We start from the raw sequence: 17,987 nt of genomic DNA on the forward strand, positions 1-17,987 counted from the left end.
CCGCAGTCAAATGACTAAAAAATTTGTTAATTGATCTGCAACAAACCTGAAGCTCACCTGGAGTAGAGAAAGCATTCATTTCAGTGATGAGATTGCAAATGATGACAGAAAGACTTTTGATAAGCTGGCACCCATGCCAACCTCCCCTCATTGGACACTAAACTCTGCTTGCGAAGACCTGTTGGGGCAAGTGAAATCGAAATTGAACCAAATTCGATGACTGGCACCCGTGCCAGTGGAGTGCTAACAGCTCCATCTGAGCGAGATCACTGCCAGAGCAGTTGTCTGGCATCCGTGCCGGTGGCACGTAAAAAACGCCATTCGAGCATGATCGTTACCAGCGTCGCCTTACTGGTACTTGTGCCGGTGGCACGTGAACAAAACATTCGAGCGAGGTCGTTGCCAGTGCCGCTGGACTGACTCCTGTGCAGGTGGCACGTAAAAACACCATTTTCGAGCGAGGTTGTTGCCAGTGCTGCTGGACTGACTCCTGTGCAGGTGGCACGTAAAAAACACCATTTTTGAGCGTGGCCGTTGCCACTACCGCCAGACTGGCCCTCGTGGCACGTTAAAACACCCACTACACTCTCGGAGTGGTTGGCGTTAGGAAGGGCATCCAGCTGTAGAAACTCTGCCAGATCCGATTGGAGTATGGTGCAGTCATCTGGTTCGCCAGACCTCAGTCAAATCGTCCAACCCATGCTAGCATGGAAAGCGGACGTTAAACGATGATGGTAATGATGATGACTGCTTGACTGATTAACTGAAGGATTAATCAAACAAGTGATCAGTTAATTGGTTAAATAGTTAACCAATTGACGAATCATAACGAAGTAAAATAAAACCAGTATGCATGTACTGATTGATTGATTAACCAAATAATTAATAAAACAATTGATTATTTAATTGGTTAAATGGATAATGAATTGATGAATGATAAAGAAGTGAAATAGAACCAGTGTGTGTGTGTGTTTATTATTGTTGGCAAAATGACCCTCCCAAGATACAACATAATCTGCTTCAACACCTGAGTTCACATCAGGAATCTTACAAACCAAATATAAAAACAAAACAATGATTTTTTTTTACACTTTCTTGCGTACGAATATGTTGTGTCGTGTCATTCATGCCTCTCCCCTGCTATTAGTAAGGATAATGACTCGAAGTAACTGTCTCATTTCAGGCTATTGACGATTTCTACTCCAAGGTGTCCGACCCTTCGCTGAAAGGAGCCACATTCATAGCAGTGTGTCGGGGAAAGGTAAGGAGGAAGGGGTCAGCATCGCATCATCATCATCAGCAGCACTATCATCATCGTAGTCAGCTGAAGCATCCACCATCACCACCACCACTATCAGTGCTATCATCATCATCCCCATCATCATCGTCATATCCCTCAACATCTTCATTGCCATCATCATCATTATAATTACTTTGACCATTACCACCACAAGCATCATCATCACCACAAGCATCATCATCATTATCAATGCCTTTACCTCTACTGTCATTACACTACTACCACCACCACCACCACCACAGCAACAACAACAACAACAATAACAACAGTACCAACATAAATCTAAAGGGAGAACTATGGAGTTGCTCGATGTGCTAGAAATAGCAGCCAAATATCTGTCAACTCTCATTCTGCTATCTTAAAAAAAAGAACAGATTGGTTAATGTTGTGCTGGATACACTACTGGAATAAGTTGAGGTGGTCATGGCTAGAACATCTGATGATAAGTCTTTGCAATTAGGACTGACCCTAGAGGGTCTTGTATGTGATTGTTTCTCCTACTAGAAATAGCAGTTAAATACCCCTCACATCATAATTTTATTCTCTTAAAAAGGAAGGATACTTTGAATGATGTCATTTTCAATACACTATTTCAATCAAATGAGGTAGCCATGGTTGGATTATCTGATCATAGGTGTACTCACTCAGTCAGCATCATCCTAGGGTTAAACAACAATAATTGTTTATCATCTACCTATCTATCCCACAATGCACTACACTACAGCTTCATGGTTTGCTTGACATACTAAAAACAACAGTCAAATCACCCTCAGGGCATAGCCAACTGTCTGAAAAGACAGGATGGTCATGTTTAGAATCATCATCATCATCATCATCATTTAGCGTCTGTTCTCCATGCTAGCATGGGTTGGACGGTTCAACTGGGGTCTGTGAAGCTGGAAGGCTTCATCAGGCCCAGTCAGATCTGGCAGTGTTTCTACGGCTGGATGAAGTGTGCTCGGTCATGACTGACCTGGGGCTAAACAACATTTCACCACTTCACACTCTGTCATCACTCTATAACTCCACTAACACTTTACCTCCACCCTATAAATTCACCACCTCTCCACTCTACAAGTCCACCTCAACTCCGCCTCCACTCTACAATTCCACTACCACTTCATAACTCCATGCAAAATTATTCCGCCCTTACTCAGAACTCCACCTCTACTCTGCCTCCACTTCTCACTTCCACTTCACAACTCCACCTTGACTCCACAACTCTGTCTCCACTCACAACTCCGCCTCAACTCACAACTCCGCTTCCACTCACCACTCCGCCTCCACTCACCACTCTGCCTCCATTCACCACTCTGCCTCCACCCACAACTCCGCCTCCACTCACAACTCCGCCTCCACCCACAACTCTGCCTCCACCCACAACTCTGCCTTGACTCCTCAATTCTATCTCCACTCACAACTCCGCCTTCACTTCACAGCTCTGCCTCCACTTCACAATTTTACCTCCACTCCACAACTCCACCTCCACTCACCTTCACTCCACAACAGCACCTCCATTCTGCACTCTTAACTCCACCACCATCCTTATCTTACCCACCTCTTTTTTTCTACTCGCAGGTCAGTGAAGGTCTTGATTTTGCTGATGTGAATGGCCGAGCTGTTCTCATTACAGGTTTACCATTTCCACCTTTGAAGGACCCAAAAGTGATGATGAAGATGAAATTTTTGGATAATTTGATTGCTAAAGGCAACAAAATGGTAGGTGACCCACCCTCTATACCCAACACCACCACTTTCTCACTCTTCTATATCTTCTCACTCGTACTTTCCTTGTCTTCAATTCTCTCTCTCTCTCTTTATCTCCCTCTTACTATTTCTCTCTCACTGTCTTCTCTGTCCATCTTCCTTCCTTCCTTCTGCATCCTTTATACTTCATATGCTGCTTTGAGTTAATTCATTTACCCCCCCCACTGTTTTCTCTCTCTTTCTCCGTTCCTACAGCAAATGTCTGGACAGCGGTGGTACCAGCTACAAGCCTACAGAGCTGTGAATCAAGCTATTGGAAGAGTCATCAGGCACAAAGATGATTATGGGGCCATCATCCTGTGTGATACTCGGTGAGTAGAACCCTCTTGTCTTTAGAGAATACATTCTGCTAATTAGTCAGTTTCTAATGAACAGCATCTTGAGTAACGTCTTCTATACCATACCCCCAGGCCAACCAACACCTTGCAAGAGAATTTGATAGATGGAAACTGAGAAGCTCATCATCATCATCATCATTTAATGTCTGTCCTTTATACTGGCATCGTGGAGGCGCAATGGTCCAGTGGTTAGGGCAGCGGACTCGCAGTCATAGGATTGCGGTTTCGATTCCCAGACCAGGCATTGTGAGTGTTTATTGAGCGAAAACACCTAAAAGCTCCACGAGGCTCCGGCAGGGGGTGGTGGTGATCTCTGCTGTACTCTTTCACTACAACTTTTTCTCACTCTTACTTCCTGTTTCTATTGTACCTGTATTTCAAGGGGCCGGCCTTGTCACTCTCTGTGTCACACTGAATATCCCGAGAACTACGTTAAGGGTACACATGTCTGTGGAGTGCTCAGCCACTTACACGTTAATTTCATGTGCAGGCTGTTCTGTTGATTCGGATCAACCGGAACCCTCATCGTCGTAACCGACTGAGTGCAAAGAGAGAGATTATACTGGCATGGGCTGGCTAGTTAGCCAAGGGACTGTGCCTGGTTCAAATGTCTGCTTTGACATAGCTTTTATGGTTGGACGTCCTTGTTGCTTGTGACGATGTTCACCCAGGGCGGGTTGAGCCGGCTTCTTCTCTGGTCCTAATGGCATCACAAACCATGGCGGCCCTCGCTCGACGGTCCCGTGCGAGGTCACTGGAGATAGCGAGCCGTTTGCGGTTCCATCTGCACAGACCGACCACCTGCGGACCTGAGAGTTGGGAGAGGTCCTCCTTTATCGTCGTTGCCCAGGTCTTCAGCTGGCCGCCCGTGCGTTTGCGCCAGCTGGGAAGTGGATTTGGGAGGAGGACATCGCGAATCAGCTCACCCTCTGGACACCGGGCCGCACGACCAAACACATAAGCGAAAAATGGTTGTTGAGAAACACTGCTATATATATGTGTATATATATGTGTGTATATATATATATATATATATATATATATATATATTGGCCTGCTCGCTTAGCCAGCGGGGTGGCGTCATTCGAAGGCTAAAACAATGCAAACGCATTGTGACCAGCAATGTGTAGCAACATCTGATGGTCTGGTCGATCACGTGATCACGTGATATATATATATATACACACACACACACACATATATATATATATACACACACACACACACACACACCACACACACACATATATATATATACACACACACCACACACACACATTATATATATATATATATATGAGGTGGTGCTGTAAAGTTCCTGGCTTTAAGGGGTCTCATGAAAGGCCTGGTTAGAAGACCAACCTTCCAAATTCTTTTGCAGGTTTTCAGTAGAAAAACTGAAGGACCATTGCAATAAGAGTCTGAATCCGATAGGAGGATATGTTGATTAAAATCATAATTAATTGATCCTCCTTTATTTTCTTTTATCCAAAGCCACCCTCTTGTATGGGATTAGATTCTTTAGAAGCTCCATGGTGTTTAGTCAATATGTCCATTCAGCAATTAAACACATATTTAAGATGTTTAGTGTTCACATTATTCTGCCAAAATTAATGCTTTTTTTATCCTCATAGTTTTGAACTAATCATGCATTATCTTGTAGTTATGAGATTTTGATGAGGTAGCTGTTAATTTTTAAAACGATATTGTAGGGTTGGTGTGAGAGATCAGATCTGGCCAGTTTGAACATAAAACAGGCAGAATACTTTTGGCCGGATATGGCCAATTTAAATGCTAAAGGGTTAAGATGTTTAGTTCTCTGAGTTCATTTCATTGTTAGTATTGTTCCTCTACATTAAATAGTTGATTTTTTTTAAAAATTGATTTTCTAAATTTATTCGTTGCCAAAATCCTCACCTCCCCCACCACTCCTGACCAACTCCTGTTTCTAATTCTCTTCTAACTCCTGCACATATCTGCCATCCTTAACTTCTGCCATTACTGTTATCTCCCAACCCTAACCCCCACCATTAACTATTGGTGTCAAATTTTGGCACATGGCCAGCAAATTTGGAGGAGCAAGGAGTGGGGTTTAAGCCAATTACATCAACCTCAATGATCTACTGATGCTTATTTTGTTGACCCTGAAAGGATGAAAGGCAAAATCGATCTCAGCAAAATTTGAACTCACCGTAAAAACAGACAAAATACTCCTAAGCATTTTGCCCAGCATGCTAACGATTCTGCCAGCTCACCACCTTACTCCAACTATTGCTGTATTTTAATGTGCATAAGGAACCCTTTTTTGTCAAAAAATTAGGTTAAAAAAATATGGGAGTTTCTTTTACATGGATAGTATTGTAATCCCTTACAAAACCTTTTTTCCAAATTTTAAGCCCCCAAAATTAGAGGGTTCCTTCATCATCATCATCATCATCGTTTAACGTCCGCTTTCCATGCTAGCATGGGTTGGACGATTTGACTGAGGACTGGTGAACCATATGGCTGCACCAGGCTACAATCTGATCTGGTAGAGTTTCTACAGCTGGATGCCCTTCCTAATGCCAACCACTCGGAGGGTGTAGTGGGTGCTTTTAAAGTGCCACCGGCACAAGGGCCAGTCTGGCGGTACTGGCAACGGCCATGCTTGAAAATGGTGTTTTTTACGTGCCACCTACACAGGAGTCAGTCCAGCGGCACTGGCAACGACCTCGCTCGAATGTTTTGTTCATGTGCCACCGGCACAAGTGCCAGTGATACATGCTAAAGTTCAGTAATTATTAATCCCTTACTATTAACTCCTTATCTTATTCCTTAAACCTTTTGTTACCATATTTTTGTTGGCATACATTGCCTTTATTTCAATTAGTTTTGAAAATAATGGATGGATGGAAGCATTCCGTCGGTTACGACGACGAGGGTTCCGGTTGATCCGATCAACGGAACAGCCTGCTCGTGAAATTAACGTGTAAGTGGCTGAGCACTCCACAGACACGTGTACCCTTTACGTAGTTCTCGGGGATATTCAGCGTGACACAGAGAGTGACAAGGCCGGCCCTTTGAAATACAGGTACAACAGAAACAGGAAGTAAGAGTGAGAGAAAGTTGTGGTGAAAGAGTACAGCAGGGATCACCACCATCCCTGTCGGAGCCTCGTGGAGCTTTAGGTGTTTTCGCTCAATAAACACTCACAACGCCCAGTCTGGGAATCGAAACCGCGAACCTCCGACCGCGAGTCCGCTGCCCTAACCACTGGGCCATTGCGCCTCCTTTGAAAATAATAAAGAATTTAGAAAATAACTTTGCCAATATGAAGTTGGTGTTTGGAGCAGATGTTAACGTGAAATTTTGAAGGAAGGTTTTTAATTAAAATCATTCTGAAGAAGTTTGTACCATCAAACCTGGGACAATCTCAGGCAAATTGGTTTCAAAAGGGTTAACTAACTCCTAATCCTAGCTAACCCCATTTCTAACTAACTCCTACCTTTAACCCTTTCGTTACTGTATTCATTTTGAGATGCTTTGTGTTTCTTTCAATTACTTTGAATATAACAAAGAATTTAGTAAAATAACTTAGTTACCATTCAGTTAGTGTTAGGAACATAAATTGTGATTAAGGTTTGGTGGAAGATTTTAATTCAAAACTTATGACAACAATACATTTGTACTACAGAGCCAGAGCCAGTTTCAGCTGGGTTGGTATTGAAAGGGTTAAAATTATCATGGTGACTTTAACCCTTTTGTTACCTTATTTCTGTGGAGATGCTCGGTGATTTTTTTTTCAGTCATTAAGCTAGTGTTAGGAACATTAATTGTGACTAAGGTTTGGTGGAAGTTTTTAATTCAAAATTTATGAAAACTAGACATTTGTACTCAGAGCCAGAGCTGGTTTCAGCTGGGTTGCTATCAAAAGGGTTAAAAATATCATGGTAACTCTAACCCTTTTGTTACCTTATTTCTATTGAGATACTCTGTGTTTCTTTCAATTACTTTAAATATAACAAAGAATTTAGTAAAATAACTTAATTATTATTAAGCTAGTGTTAGGAACATTAATTGTGGCTAAGGTTTGATGGAAGATTTTAATTCAAAACTTATGAAAACAAGACATTTGTACTCAGAGCCAGAGCCAGTTTCAGCCGGGTTGGTAACAAAAGGGTTAATCCACCTTTTCCTTTCCAGTTCACCCTTCCCTTCTCTCTGTTCTTCTGACCCTATGGTTATGACTCCCTAATTTTTCTTCAGGTTCGCCCAAGACCATAACATTCGCCATCTTCCCACGTGGCTCCGGAATGAAGTTGGCAAACCGGACAATTATGGTCAAGTTGTGCGTCAGCTGGCTTCCTTCTTCAAGAATGCTGAAAAAATGGTAAAGAATTTTGCATAAAACTCTGTGTTATATAAGAAGAGCATTGTAGGCGCAGGAGTGGCTGTGTGGTAAGTAGCTTGTTTACCAACCACATGGTTCCGGGTTCAGTCCCACTGCGTGGCACCTTGGGCTAGTGTCTTCTGCTATAGCCTCGGGCCGACCAAAGCCTTGTGAGTGGATTTGGTAGACGGAAACTGAAAGAAGCCCGTCGTATATATGTATGTATATGTATGTATGCGTATGTGTGTGTGTGTTTGGGTGTCTGTGTTTGTCCCCCTAGCATTGCTTGACAACCGATGCTGGTGTGTTTATGTCCCCGTTACTTAGCGGTTCGGCAAAAGAGACCGATAGAATAAGTACTGGGCTTACAAAGAATAAGTCCCAGGGTCGAGTTGCTTGATTAAAGGCGGTGCTCCAGCATGGCCGCAGTCAAATGACTGAAACAAGTAAAAGAGTAAAAGAGTAGCTTGATTGTAGCATTGTGATAAAAAAGGTAAAATAATAAAATAGTGAAGATGGAGAGCTTGTAACCCTGGGCCAACCAAAGCCTTGTAAATGAATCTGGTGGCCAGAAACTGAATGAAACCTGTTATATATACCTATAAGTGTATGTATATGTGTGTGTGTGTATATTTTATTCTTTTACTTGTTTCAGTCATTTCACTGTGGCCATGCTGGAGCACCACCTTGAAGTATTTTAGTCAAACAAATCGACCCCAGGACTTATTTTTTTAAGCCTATTGGTCTTCGTATATTTGTACCCCAGTCTCATTTCAATGGCATGCACTGTTCTCTCACTCAATAATAATAATAATAATAATTATGATGATAATAATAATAATAATAATAATTATGATGATAATAATAATAATTATGATGATAATAATAATAATAATAATTATGATGATAATAATAATTATGATGATAATAATAATTATGATGATAATAATAATAATAATTATGATGATAATGATAATAATTATGATGATAATAATAATAATTATGATGATAATAATAATAATTATGATGATAATAATAATAATAATTATGATGATAATAATAATAATAATTATGATGATGATAATAATAATAATTATGATGATGATAATAATAATTATGATGATGATAATAATAATTATGATGATAATAATAATAATTATGATGATAATAATAATAATAATTATGATAATAATAATAATAATTATTATGATAATAATAATAATAATTATGATGATAATAATAATTATGATTATGATAATAATTATGATAATAATAATAAAGTGATAAGATCAAATAAACAGTGTGTGTGTCTTTATTGGCAAAATATTTATTCTCTTTTATTCGTTTTCTTTTCTCGCCTTCCACCAAATCTAGTTACCACAACCGGTGCTTTCTTCCGGACACCGTAAAGCTGCCAAACCTGCCTTCAAATTTAGTCACGGTTCATATTTTGAAACTGGTACAGTGAAGAGACGTCCTCCATCGGCCAGAGCCTCAGATGTTGCCATACATGTCCCCAGTTTGAGCACGGATGGTTGGTGTACTGTATTTCTGCTTATAGGGGTTTTGAACAGGGGGTGGGAATGCGGGATGAGTCTTTGGTGGTTGAAGCTGGGTGGTTTTGGTAGGTTGTTGCTATGGTGATGATAGTGATTGGTGGTGGGCAGTGACAGTTGTAGTAATGGTGGTGGTGGTGGTAGTGGCAGCTGTGGTAGTGATAGTGCTACAAGTGGTGATAGGGATTGTTAGTGGTTGTGATGATGATTGAGATGGTTGGTGGTGGTGTTGTTGACTACAAGGGGTTGTGTGGCTTTGGATTTCATTTCACAACCACACACTTTTAGGTTCAGTCCCACTACGTGCTACCTTGGGAAAGTGCTTTGTTTGGCCTCAATTCCCAGACCGGGTGTTGTGTGTGTTTTTTGTACAAAAACACCTAAAGCTCCACAACGCTCTGGCAGGGGGTTGTAACGACCCCTGTTGTACTCTTTCGCCCCAACTTTCTCTCACTCTCTCTTCCTGTTTCTTGAGTAACACTGCGATGGACTGGCGTCCCGTCCAGCTGGGGGGAACACATATGCCACAGAAACCGGGAAACAGGGCCCATGAGCCTAGCTAGGCTTGAAAAGGGTGCAAAGAAAGAAGAATGTGTATGTAGAGGAAATGCAAGCAGTATACATCGATTGACATATATTAATAAGTATGTACAATGTGTGCTCAGATCAGATTACCACTACAACTCAGGCTTGCAGTGCAAATGGGAATGAAATGTTGAAATTGCTTATCCAAGGCAGCTACAAGTGATACCTGATTCAGCAAGTGTAAATAGATCAAAATTGGAAGGTGGACAAGCATTTGACATATATATCATCATCATCGTTTAACGTCCGCTTTCCATGCTAGCATGGGTTGGACGATTTGACTGAGGACTGGCGAACCAGATGGCTGCACCAGGCTCCAATCTTGATCTGGCAGAGTTTCTACTGCTGGATGCCCTTCCTAACGCCAACCACTCCGAGAGTGTAGTGGGTGCTTTTACGTTCCACCGGCACAGGGGGTAGTCAGTCAGTACTGGCAACGACCTCGCTGGAATGTTTTTTCACGTGTCACCAGCACAAATGCCAGTAAGGCGACGCTGGTAACGATCACGCTCGAATAGTGCCTTTTACGTGCCACCGGCACAGAAGCCACTTAGCTGCTCTGGCAACAATCACGCTCGGATGGTGGGAAGCCAGTTAGCTGCTCTGGCAACAATCATGCTTGGATGGTGCTCTTAGCACCCCACTAGCACGGGGCACAAACATATACATACACACATATAGTATGTTGATAGGATTATAATCCAAGCTGTCTTCTTGAAGCACATATATTTATGACAGGCTTCTTTCAGTTTCCATCTACAAAATCCACTAACATTAGTAGGCCTGAGTCTATAGTAGAAGACATTTGCCCAGGGTACAATGCAGTGGCATTGAACCTAATACCATGTGATTGAAAAGGAAGCTGATTTGTTGAATTTTCAATAAATTTCTTTTAAAGATTTTTGTTTTTCTCTTGTCTACAGCGGAGCCCAGCACAGCACTGTTACAGCAATATAACCAAGCAGAATCCACCCGACACCCTACTAACAAAGTTGGTTTATTAGAAATGCTGAGTGACACAGATGTAAGTAATTTCCTAATGAATAAGATAACGAAGGTGTTGCCCGAGCCAGTGAGGGGCTCCTCTATGTGGTCATTCAAATTTTTAGAAATAGTAGCTAATAGGCGCAGGAGTGGCTGTGTGGTAAGTAGCTTGTTTACCAACCACATGGTTCCGGGTTCAGTCCCACTGCGTGGCACCTTGGGCAATTGTCTTCTACTATAGCCTCGGGCCGACCAAAGCCTTGTAAGTGGATTTGGTAGACGGAAACTGAAAGAAGCCCGTCGTATATATGTATATATATATATATATATATATATATATATAATACAAAATTAGAGAATGGAGAAACATGCTTAAATATATATGTATGTATGTGTGTGTATGTGTTTGTCCCCCTAGCATTGCTTGACAACTGATGCTGGTGTGTTTACGCCCCGTAACTTAGCGGTTCGGCAAAAGAGACTGATAGAATAAGTACTGGGCTTACAAAAGAATAAGTCCCGGGTTCGAGTTGCTCGATTAAAGGCGGTGCTCCAGCATGGCCGCAGTCAAATGACTGAAACAAGTAAAAGAGCAAAGAGTAATTCTACCTCAAAAGCTAGAATTTATTAATAAAAATAAAAAGGCAGGAATACCTTTGGTCAAGGATCTACTTGAACTGTTAGATGTAGCAGCCAAATCTTCCTCAAAATTATTTTCTACAATCTTTAGCCTTTTAGCATTCAGATTACTTTATCAAATCTAGTTCTTATTTATTCACATTGTTTTGAATTTCTCATACATTGTCTGGTTTTGAAATGTCAATGATGTTATTGCTTGTGTTTAGAATGACAATGTTTGGTAGGTGTGAAAGGTCTGATCTTGCCAGTCTGAACATACAACAGGAAGAATATTTGGCCTGGATATGGCCAGTTTAACCCTTTAGTGTTCAGATTACTCGGTTAAATGTAATACTTTTTCACTCAAATTGTTTTGAATTAATATGCATTATCTTATAGCTTTGAGGTTTCAATGATGTGATTGCTTAGTTTTAGAATGTCAATGTAGGTTAGGTGTGAGGGGCTAGATATGGCCAGTTTGAATATAAAACATGTAGAATATCTGGGCCAGATATGGCCGGTTTAAACACTAAAGGGTTAAATGCCGAATAATGAAAAGAGATGGACAGAGATGGCTGTGTACGGCGGGGAGTAAGTCTGAGTAGTATGCGACGTTCTCGACGAAGACCACAAGTGTGTGTGTCCGTGTGTTATCGACGAGGCACGAAGCGGCGAGTTGTAAGAAGCTTGCTTCCCAACCACACGGTTCCGGGTTCAATTCCCAGATCGGGCATTGTGTGTGTTTATTGAGCGAAAACACCTAAAGCTCTTTTGCCCCAACTTTCTCTCACTCTCTCTTCCTATTTCTCGAGTAATGTCGCGGTCGACTGGTGTCCGTCCAGCTGGGGGGAGCACGTGCCACAGAAACCGAGCACCTTGGGCAAGTGTCTTCTACTATAGCCTTGGGCCGACCAAACCCTTGTGAGTGGATTTGGTAGACAGAAACTGAAAGAAGCTCATCATGTGTGTGTCTTTCTGTCTGTGTTTGTCTCCACCACTGATTGACAACCGGTGTTGATTTGTTTACGTCCCTGTAACTTAGCAGTTCAGCAAAAACAGACTGATAGAATAAGTACCATGCTTGAGAGGAAAAAAGTAAGTCCGGGGTTGATTCATTCAACTAAAAATTCTTCAAGGCACTGCCCCAGCATGGCCGCAGTCTGATGACTGAGACAAGTAAAAGATAAAAGACATTGCGTAATGTACTCTTAGGTACACCATGCCTGAAATAAAAACAGGATGGTTGTAACTGGAATGCCTTGGATTTATAGGGTTGCTTAACCTGATAGAAATAGGGATCAAATCTCCCTTAAACCAGCACCCTATTAATTTTTAAAAATAGATACATTGGATTATGTAACCCAAGATAGACTTAGGAGGAAAATATAAAACATTTGTGGCTGGAATGTTTTTGATCACAGGTCTGCTTGATTTGCTAGAAACAGCAGCCAAATTTCCCTCAGACTACATCCTGTTACTTGTAAAATACTGGACATTGGATAGCATAGTCCTAGATACACTGTGCCTTCCATCATAGGACTGCTTGACCTGCTAAAAGTAGCAACTAAAATCTTCCTCAGACCAACAACTTATTGTTTTATAAAGTGGATATGCAGGATGATATAGTTCGAGATAAACTATAAAGGCAAAAAAAGCTGGATGGTCATGGCTAGATTGCTTTTGATTATAGGTCTGCTTGACCAACCTGAAATAACAGCCAAACCTTCCTAATTCTACTATCTTTAAAATAGCAATCATTTGATAATGTACTCCTAGATTGACTTATCACAGTTTGGTACTTGTTCTGTTGGTCTTTTTACTAAATTGTGTGTTTGTAGGTATGTATATTTGTGTGTATATATAGTCTATCTTCTCTTTTTACAGAAAAGAAATGAAGAATTCACTGTGTTAAAATCTGTAAGTCTTTTATTTTTAGTTTTTCTCTAATTTCTTTTTTTTTCCTTTTTCTTTCTTTTTTTTTTGTTTTAAATTAATTCCTGGTGGACTGGGGATGGGGAGAAATTAATTTATCACAACATCACATTGTCAGCTTCCATGGTGTAGTGGTTATCACATCTCCTTAACACGCAGAAGATCGTGAGTTCAAAACTTGCTGGCATCTAATATTTTTGGAGAAGACGTGTCAAGCTAAGGGAAATCTTGGTTGTCCATGCATATAGGCATGTCCCTTGCATCTCTCCCCAGCTGAGCAGTCCTATTCTTGTGGGTTCATGGGTGCTGGTGCCACATAAAAAGCACCCATGTCAGTGTCATGTGACTCTTGATTTAGTGAAAAATTTTTTTACTGCAACCCAGCAACAAACAAGCACTTGCACTAAACCTGGCAACGCCGGGTCATAGTGCTAGTATATATATATATATATATATATATATATATATATAAATTGAGATAGGGGTTGTAAATGCAACCCTCCATCTTATCTTGTATATATATATATATATATACACACACACACACATACACATATAAACAATGGGTTTCTTTCAGTTTCCATCTACCAAATCCACTCACAAGGTTTTGGTTGACCTGAGGCTATAGTAGAAGACGACACTTGCCCGAGGTGCCACACAGTGGGACAGAACCCGGAACTATGTGGTTGGCAAGCAAGCTTCTTACCATCCAGCCACACCTTCACCAATGGACATTAAATGATAAAGATGATGATGGTGGTTCATACTAGCAAACCATAGTTGTAACTAAGGGACTGCTGATTATTTTATACTTTATGTATTACCATTATTATCACTTTATTCTAAACAGCTTTGATCATTTGTTTATTTTTTAGTTAACGTCCCAAAGAATTCCACATACTGAAAACAGCAACGTACAAAGGAAATCTGGGAAGAAGAAAATTGTTATTGTAAAGGTATTTATTTCTTCTGCTATTTCACCTGTGATTCCGGTAAATGTGATTTCTGTGAATGAGGTGACAGTGTCCTTGCAAGCATGATCCTATTGCTTCTGAAGTTAGTATGATTGATTGATTGATTGATTCTAGTTTCAGCTTATGAGCTGTGGCCATGCTGGGGCACCGCCATTGTATATACATGTGTACATAATTCTGTCTTATCTCTCTCCCTCTCTCTCTTCATATATATATATATATATATATATATATAAAGGGAAAGTTTACAAAAATAAACAAAAGACGAAGACAGGTGGTGTACAAAACAAACAGATGTATTAGTATAACACTCAGGAATTGAAAAAGTCTTTAACGTTTCGAGCCTATGCTCTTCTACAGAAAGGTACACAGAAAAAAAAGGAGAGAAAAAAAGGAGGTTTCATTTTCAACCCAGGAACAGGGTGACTTGCAGTAGAGGAGATGCATAGTTACCTCTGCATGAAAAGGAAAAAGGATGGTGGAAATGGTATCAGGGTGTGCTCTTAAGATACAAGAGGGTTAATATAAGAGAGGGAGGGGACAGAGAATCAAGGATAGCTGGGCAGGTATATATATATATATAGAGAGAGAGAACGGAACATAATGCACCCCAACTTTTATTAACAGTAAGTTATATATATGTATATATATATATATCAAATGGAAATTGTAGTTGTGATACATGTGCCGGTGGCACATAAATAGCACCATCCGAACATGGTCCTTGTGCCAGTGCCACCTTAACTGGCTTCCAATCGTGGCCGTTGCCACCCTCTTCTGGCCCCTATGTCGATGGCATGTAAAAAGCACCCACTACACTCACGGAGTGGTTGGCGTTAGGAAGGGCATCCAGCTGTAGAAACACTGCCAGATCAGACTGGAGCCTGGTGCAGCCTCCTGGCTTTCCAGACCCCGGTCAAACTGTCCAACCCATGCTAGCATGGAAAACGGACGTTAAACAATGATGATGATGATGATGATTTATATATATATATATATATATATGTATGTGTGTGTGTGTATATATATATAGTCATGATTTTATATATATATATATATAGAGAGAGAGAGAGAGAGAGCCATATGATAATTAATATGTGTGTGTGTGTACATATCTTTCTTTTTATGCTTTTGCTTGTTTCAGTCATTTGGCTGCAATCATGCTAGGGGACCAACTCAAAGGGTTTTAGTCAAACAAATTGACCCCAGGATTTTTTTTTTAAGCCTATTATTTATCCTATCAGTTCTCTTTTGCTGAACTGCTATGTTACAAGGATGTAAACATGCCAACACTGGTTATCAAGCAGTGGTGGGGGACAAACACCGACACAAACATGTGCTCACACACACACACACATACACATACGACAAGCTTCTTTCAGTTTCCTTCTACCAAATCCACTCAAGGCTTTGGTTGGCATGAGGCTATAGTAGAAGACACTTGCCCAAGGGACCACACCCTGGGACTGAACACAGAACCATATGGTTGGAAAACAAGCTTCTTACCACATAGCCACGCCCGTACCTATATAATATATTGTGTGGTAAGTAGCTTGCTTACCAACCACATGGTTCCGGGTTCAGTCCCACTGCGTGGCACCTTGGGCAAGTGTCTTCTACTATAGCCTTGGGTCAACCAAAGCCTTGTGAGTGGATTTGGTAGACGGAAACTGAAAGAAGCCCGTCGTATATATGTATGTGTATATATATATATATATATGTGTGTGTGTGTGTGTGTTTGTGTGTCTGTGTTTGTCCCCCTAGCATTGCTTGACAACCGATGCTGGTGTGTTTACGTCCCCGTCACTTAGCGGTTCGGCAAAAGAGACCGATAGAATAAGTACTAGGCTTACAAAGAATAAGGCCTGGGGGTCGATTTGCTCGACTAAAGGCGGTGCTCCAGCATGGCCGCAGTCAAATGACTAAAACGAGTAAAAGAGTAATAGTGTGTGAGTCTGTGCGTCCCTGTATGCTCCTGGTTGTACACATCTCAATGCTAAGACACAACATCTGCAATACTACAGCAGCAATATTACTACAGCTATTATAATTGCTGAGACCCGAATGGTACTACTACTACTGCTGCTGTATAGCTATAACGTTATCCGCACTGAAATGTGGTACGCACATAGAGAGCAGTGTGTTTGTGTGTGAGTAGATGTGTTTTTTTACACATGTACTTTTCTTCTTTCTATCTAAAATACGAATACAAAATTTCAGTTTGTATACACACACACACACACCACACACACACACACAAATATACATGTACACACACACACAAATATACATGTACACACACACACAAATATCATGTACACACACACACACATGCATGAATGTAGACATACATGCACAAACACATATGCATAGACACGTACATGCACACATACAAACACATGCACACACACGCCACACACTGAAATATTCTACTAGTAAATGTGTGTATGATTACATACGTATTATGTTTTTGTGTATCTGTATCTCTCTCTCTCTCTCTCTCTCTCTCTCTTTCTATATATATATATATACTTTATTTAAAGCAGCAGAAAATTCAACAAAACCTGTAACTCTGAGTTTCACGTTCCCGTTCGTCGGACAGGTTTTGCTAGAAAAAACTGTCCGACGAACGGGAACGTGAAACTCAGAGTAACAGGTTTTGTTGAATTTTCTGCTGCTTTAAATAAAGCATATTACTCTACCACTGGTATTTGAGTACTCTTTTTTCCACCTTGTTTCACATTTATGTGTTTACTCCGGTATATATATATATATATGTTAATGTATATCTCAGCACACACACACACACCTACACGCATAGATAGACCCCAGCCTCATCAAGCAAGAGCATGAAGCCAAACCTGTGACTTCCACAATTTGACCCTGATGCTGGCTGCCTTCTACAATGATAGCTTCTGTTGTGGGGAAGTTTAGGCAAAAACAATTTCAAAATGGTTGTGGAGGCTTTGGTCAGTTTGAGCTGAAGTCATGTCTCTCAAGTCTCTTCCATAGACAACGGATGGTTTTGCATCTCTTGGATTAACTTGATCTACAGGAACCCCTTGCTTTGCCACAAAATCATCCACTGTTTTACTGACTACTTTACAGAGTGTACTGGAGGCTTTTTTTATGGCACTGCCACTTGTGAGGGCACCAAGTATCTTGCAAGACTTGAAGAATTTTCAGCCGAATGTATCAACCCCTGTACTTACATTTTCAAAATTCCTGTACTTATTCTATCAATTTCTTTTACTGAAGTACTAAGTTACAGAGGCGTAAACACCAGCACTGGTTGTCAAGCAGGAGGAGGGATTCTTTCAGTTTCCATCTGCCAAATCCACTCTCAAGGCTTTAGTCTGGGGCTGTAGTATAAGACACTTGTCCAAGGTGCATGCAGTCATATATATTATTGTTATTGAATGAGAAAGCAATGCATGCCATCAAAGTGACACTGGAGTACAAATATATGAAACCCAATATGCCTGTCATGACCACATGTCTGATAAGGGTACACCAGGCACCTGCATCACAACCATGTGTGCACAACATGGTGATCTCATATCA

At 40.8% G+C, this 17,987-nt stretch overlaps 1 protein-coding gene across 2 annotated transcripts in view; it reads left to right on the forward strand.

Moving 5' to 3' along the window:
• The window catches only part of LOC115223567 (regulator of telomere elongation helicase 1-like), a 150,017-nt gene that overhangs the window by 104,968 nt on the left and 27,062 nt on the right, over positions 1–17,987 (forward strand). For both annotated transcript variants that reach the window (XM_029794203.2, XM_036512398.1), the window contains exons 22-29: positions 1,184–1,261; positions 2,879–3,019; positions 3,263–3,378; positions 7,651–7,774; positions 9,149–9,308; positions 10,839–10,939; positions 13,402–13,434; positions 14,325–14,405. In XM_029794203.2, coding sequence (XP_029650063.1) covers positions 1,184–1,261; positions 2,879–3,019; positions 3,263–3,378; positions 7,651–7,774; positions 9,149–9,308; positions 10,839–10,939; positions 13,402–13,434; positions 14,325–14,405 — 834 coding nt within the window. The remainder of the gene's footprint in view (positions 1–1,183; positions 1,262–2,878; positions 3,020–3,262; positions 3,379–7,650; positions 7,775–9,148; positions 9,309–10,838; positions 10,940–13,401; positions 13,435–14,324; positions 14,406–17,987) is intronic.

The sequence above is a fragment of the Octopus sinensis genome, linkage group LG23, assembly GCF_006345805.1.
Source record: "Octopus sinensis linkage group LG23, ASM634580v1, whole genome shotgun sequence".
In the NCBI taxonomy this organism is placed as follows: domain Eukaryota; kingdom Metazoa; phylum Mollusca; class Cephalopoda; order Octopoda; family Octopodidae; genus Octopus; species Octopus sinensis.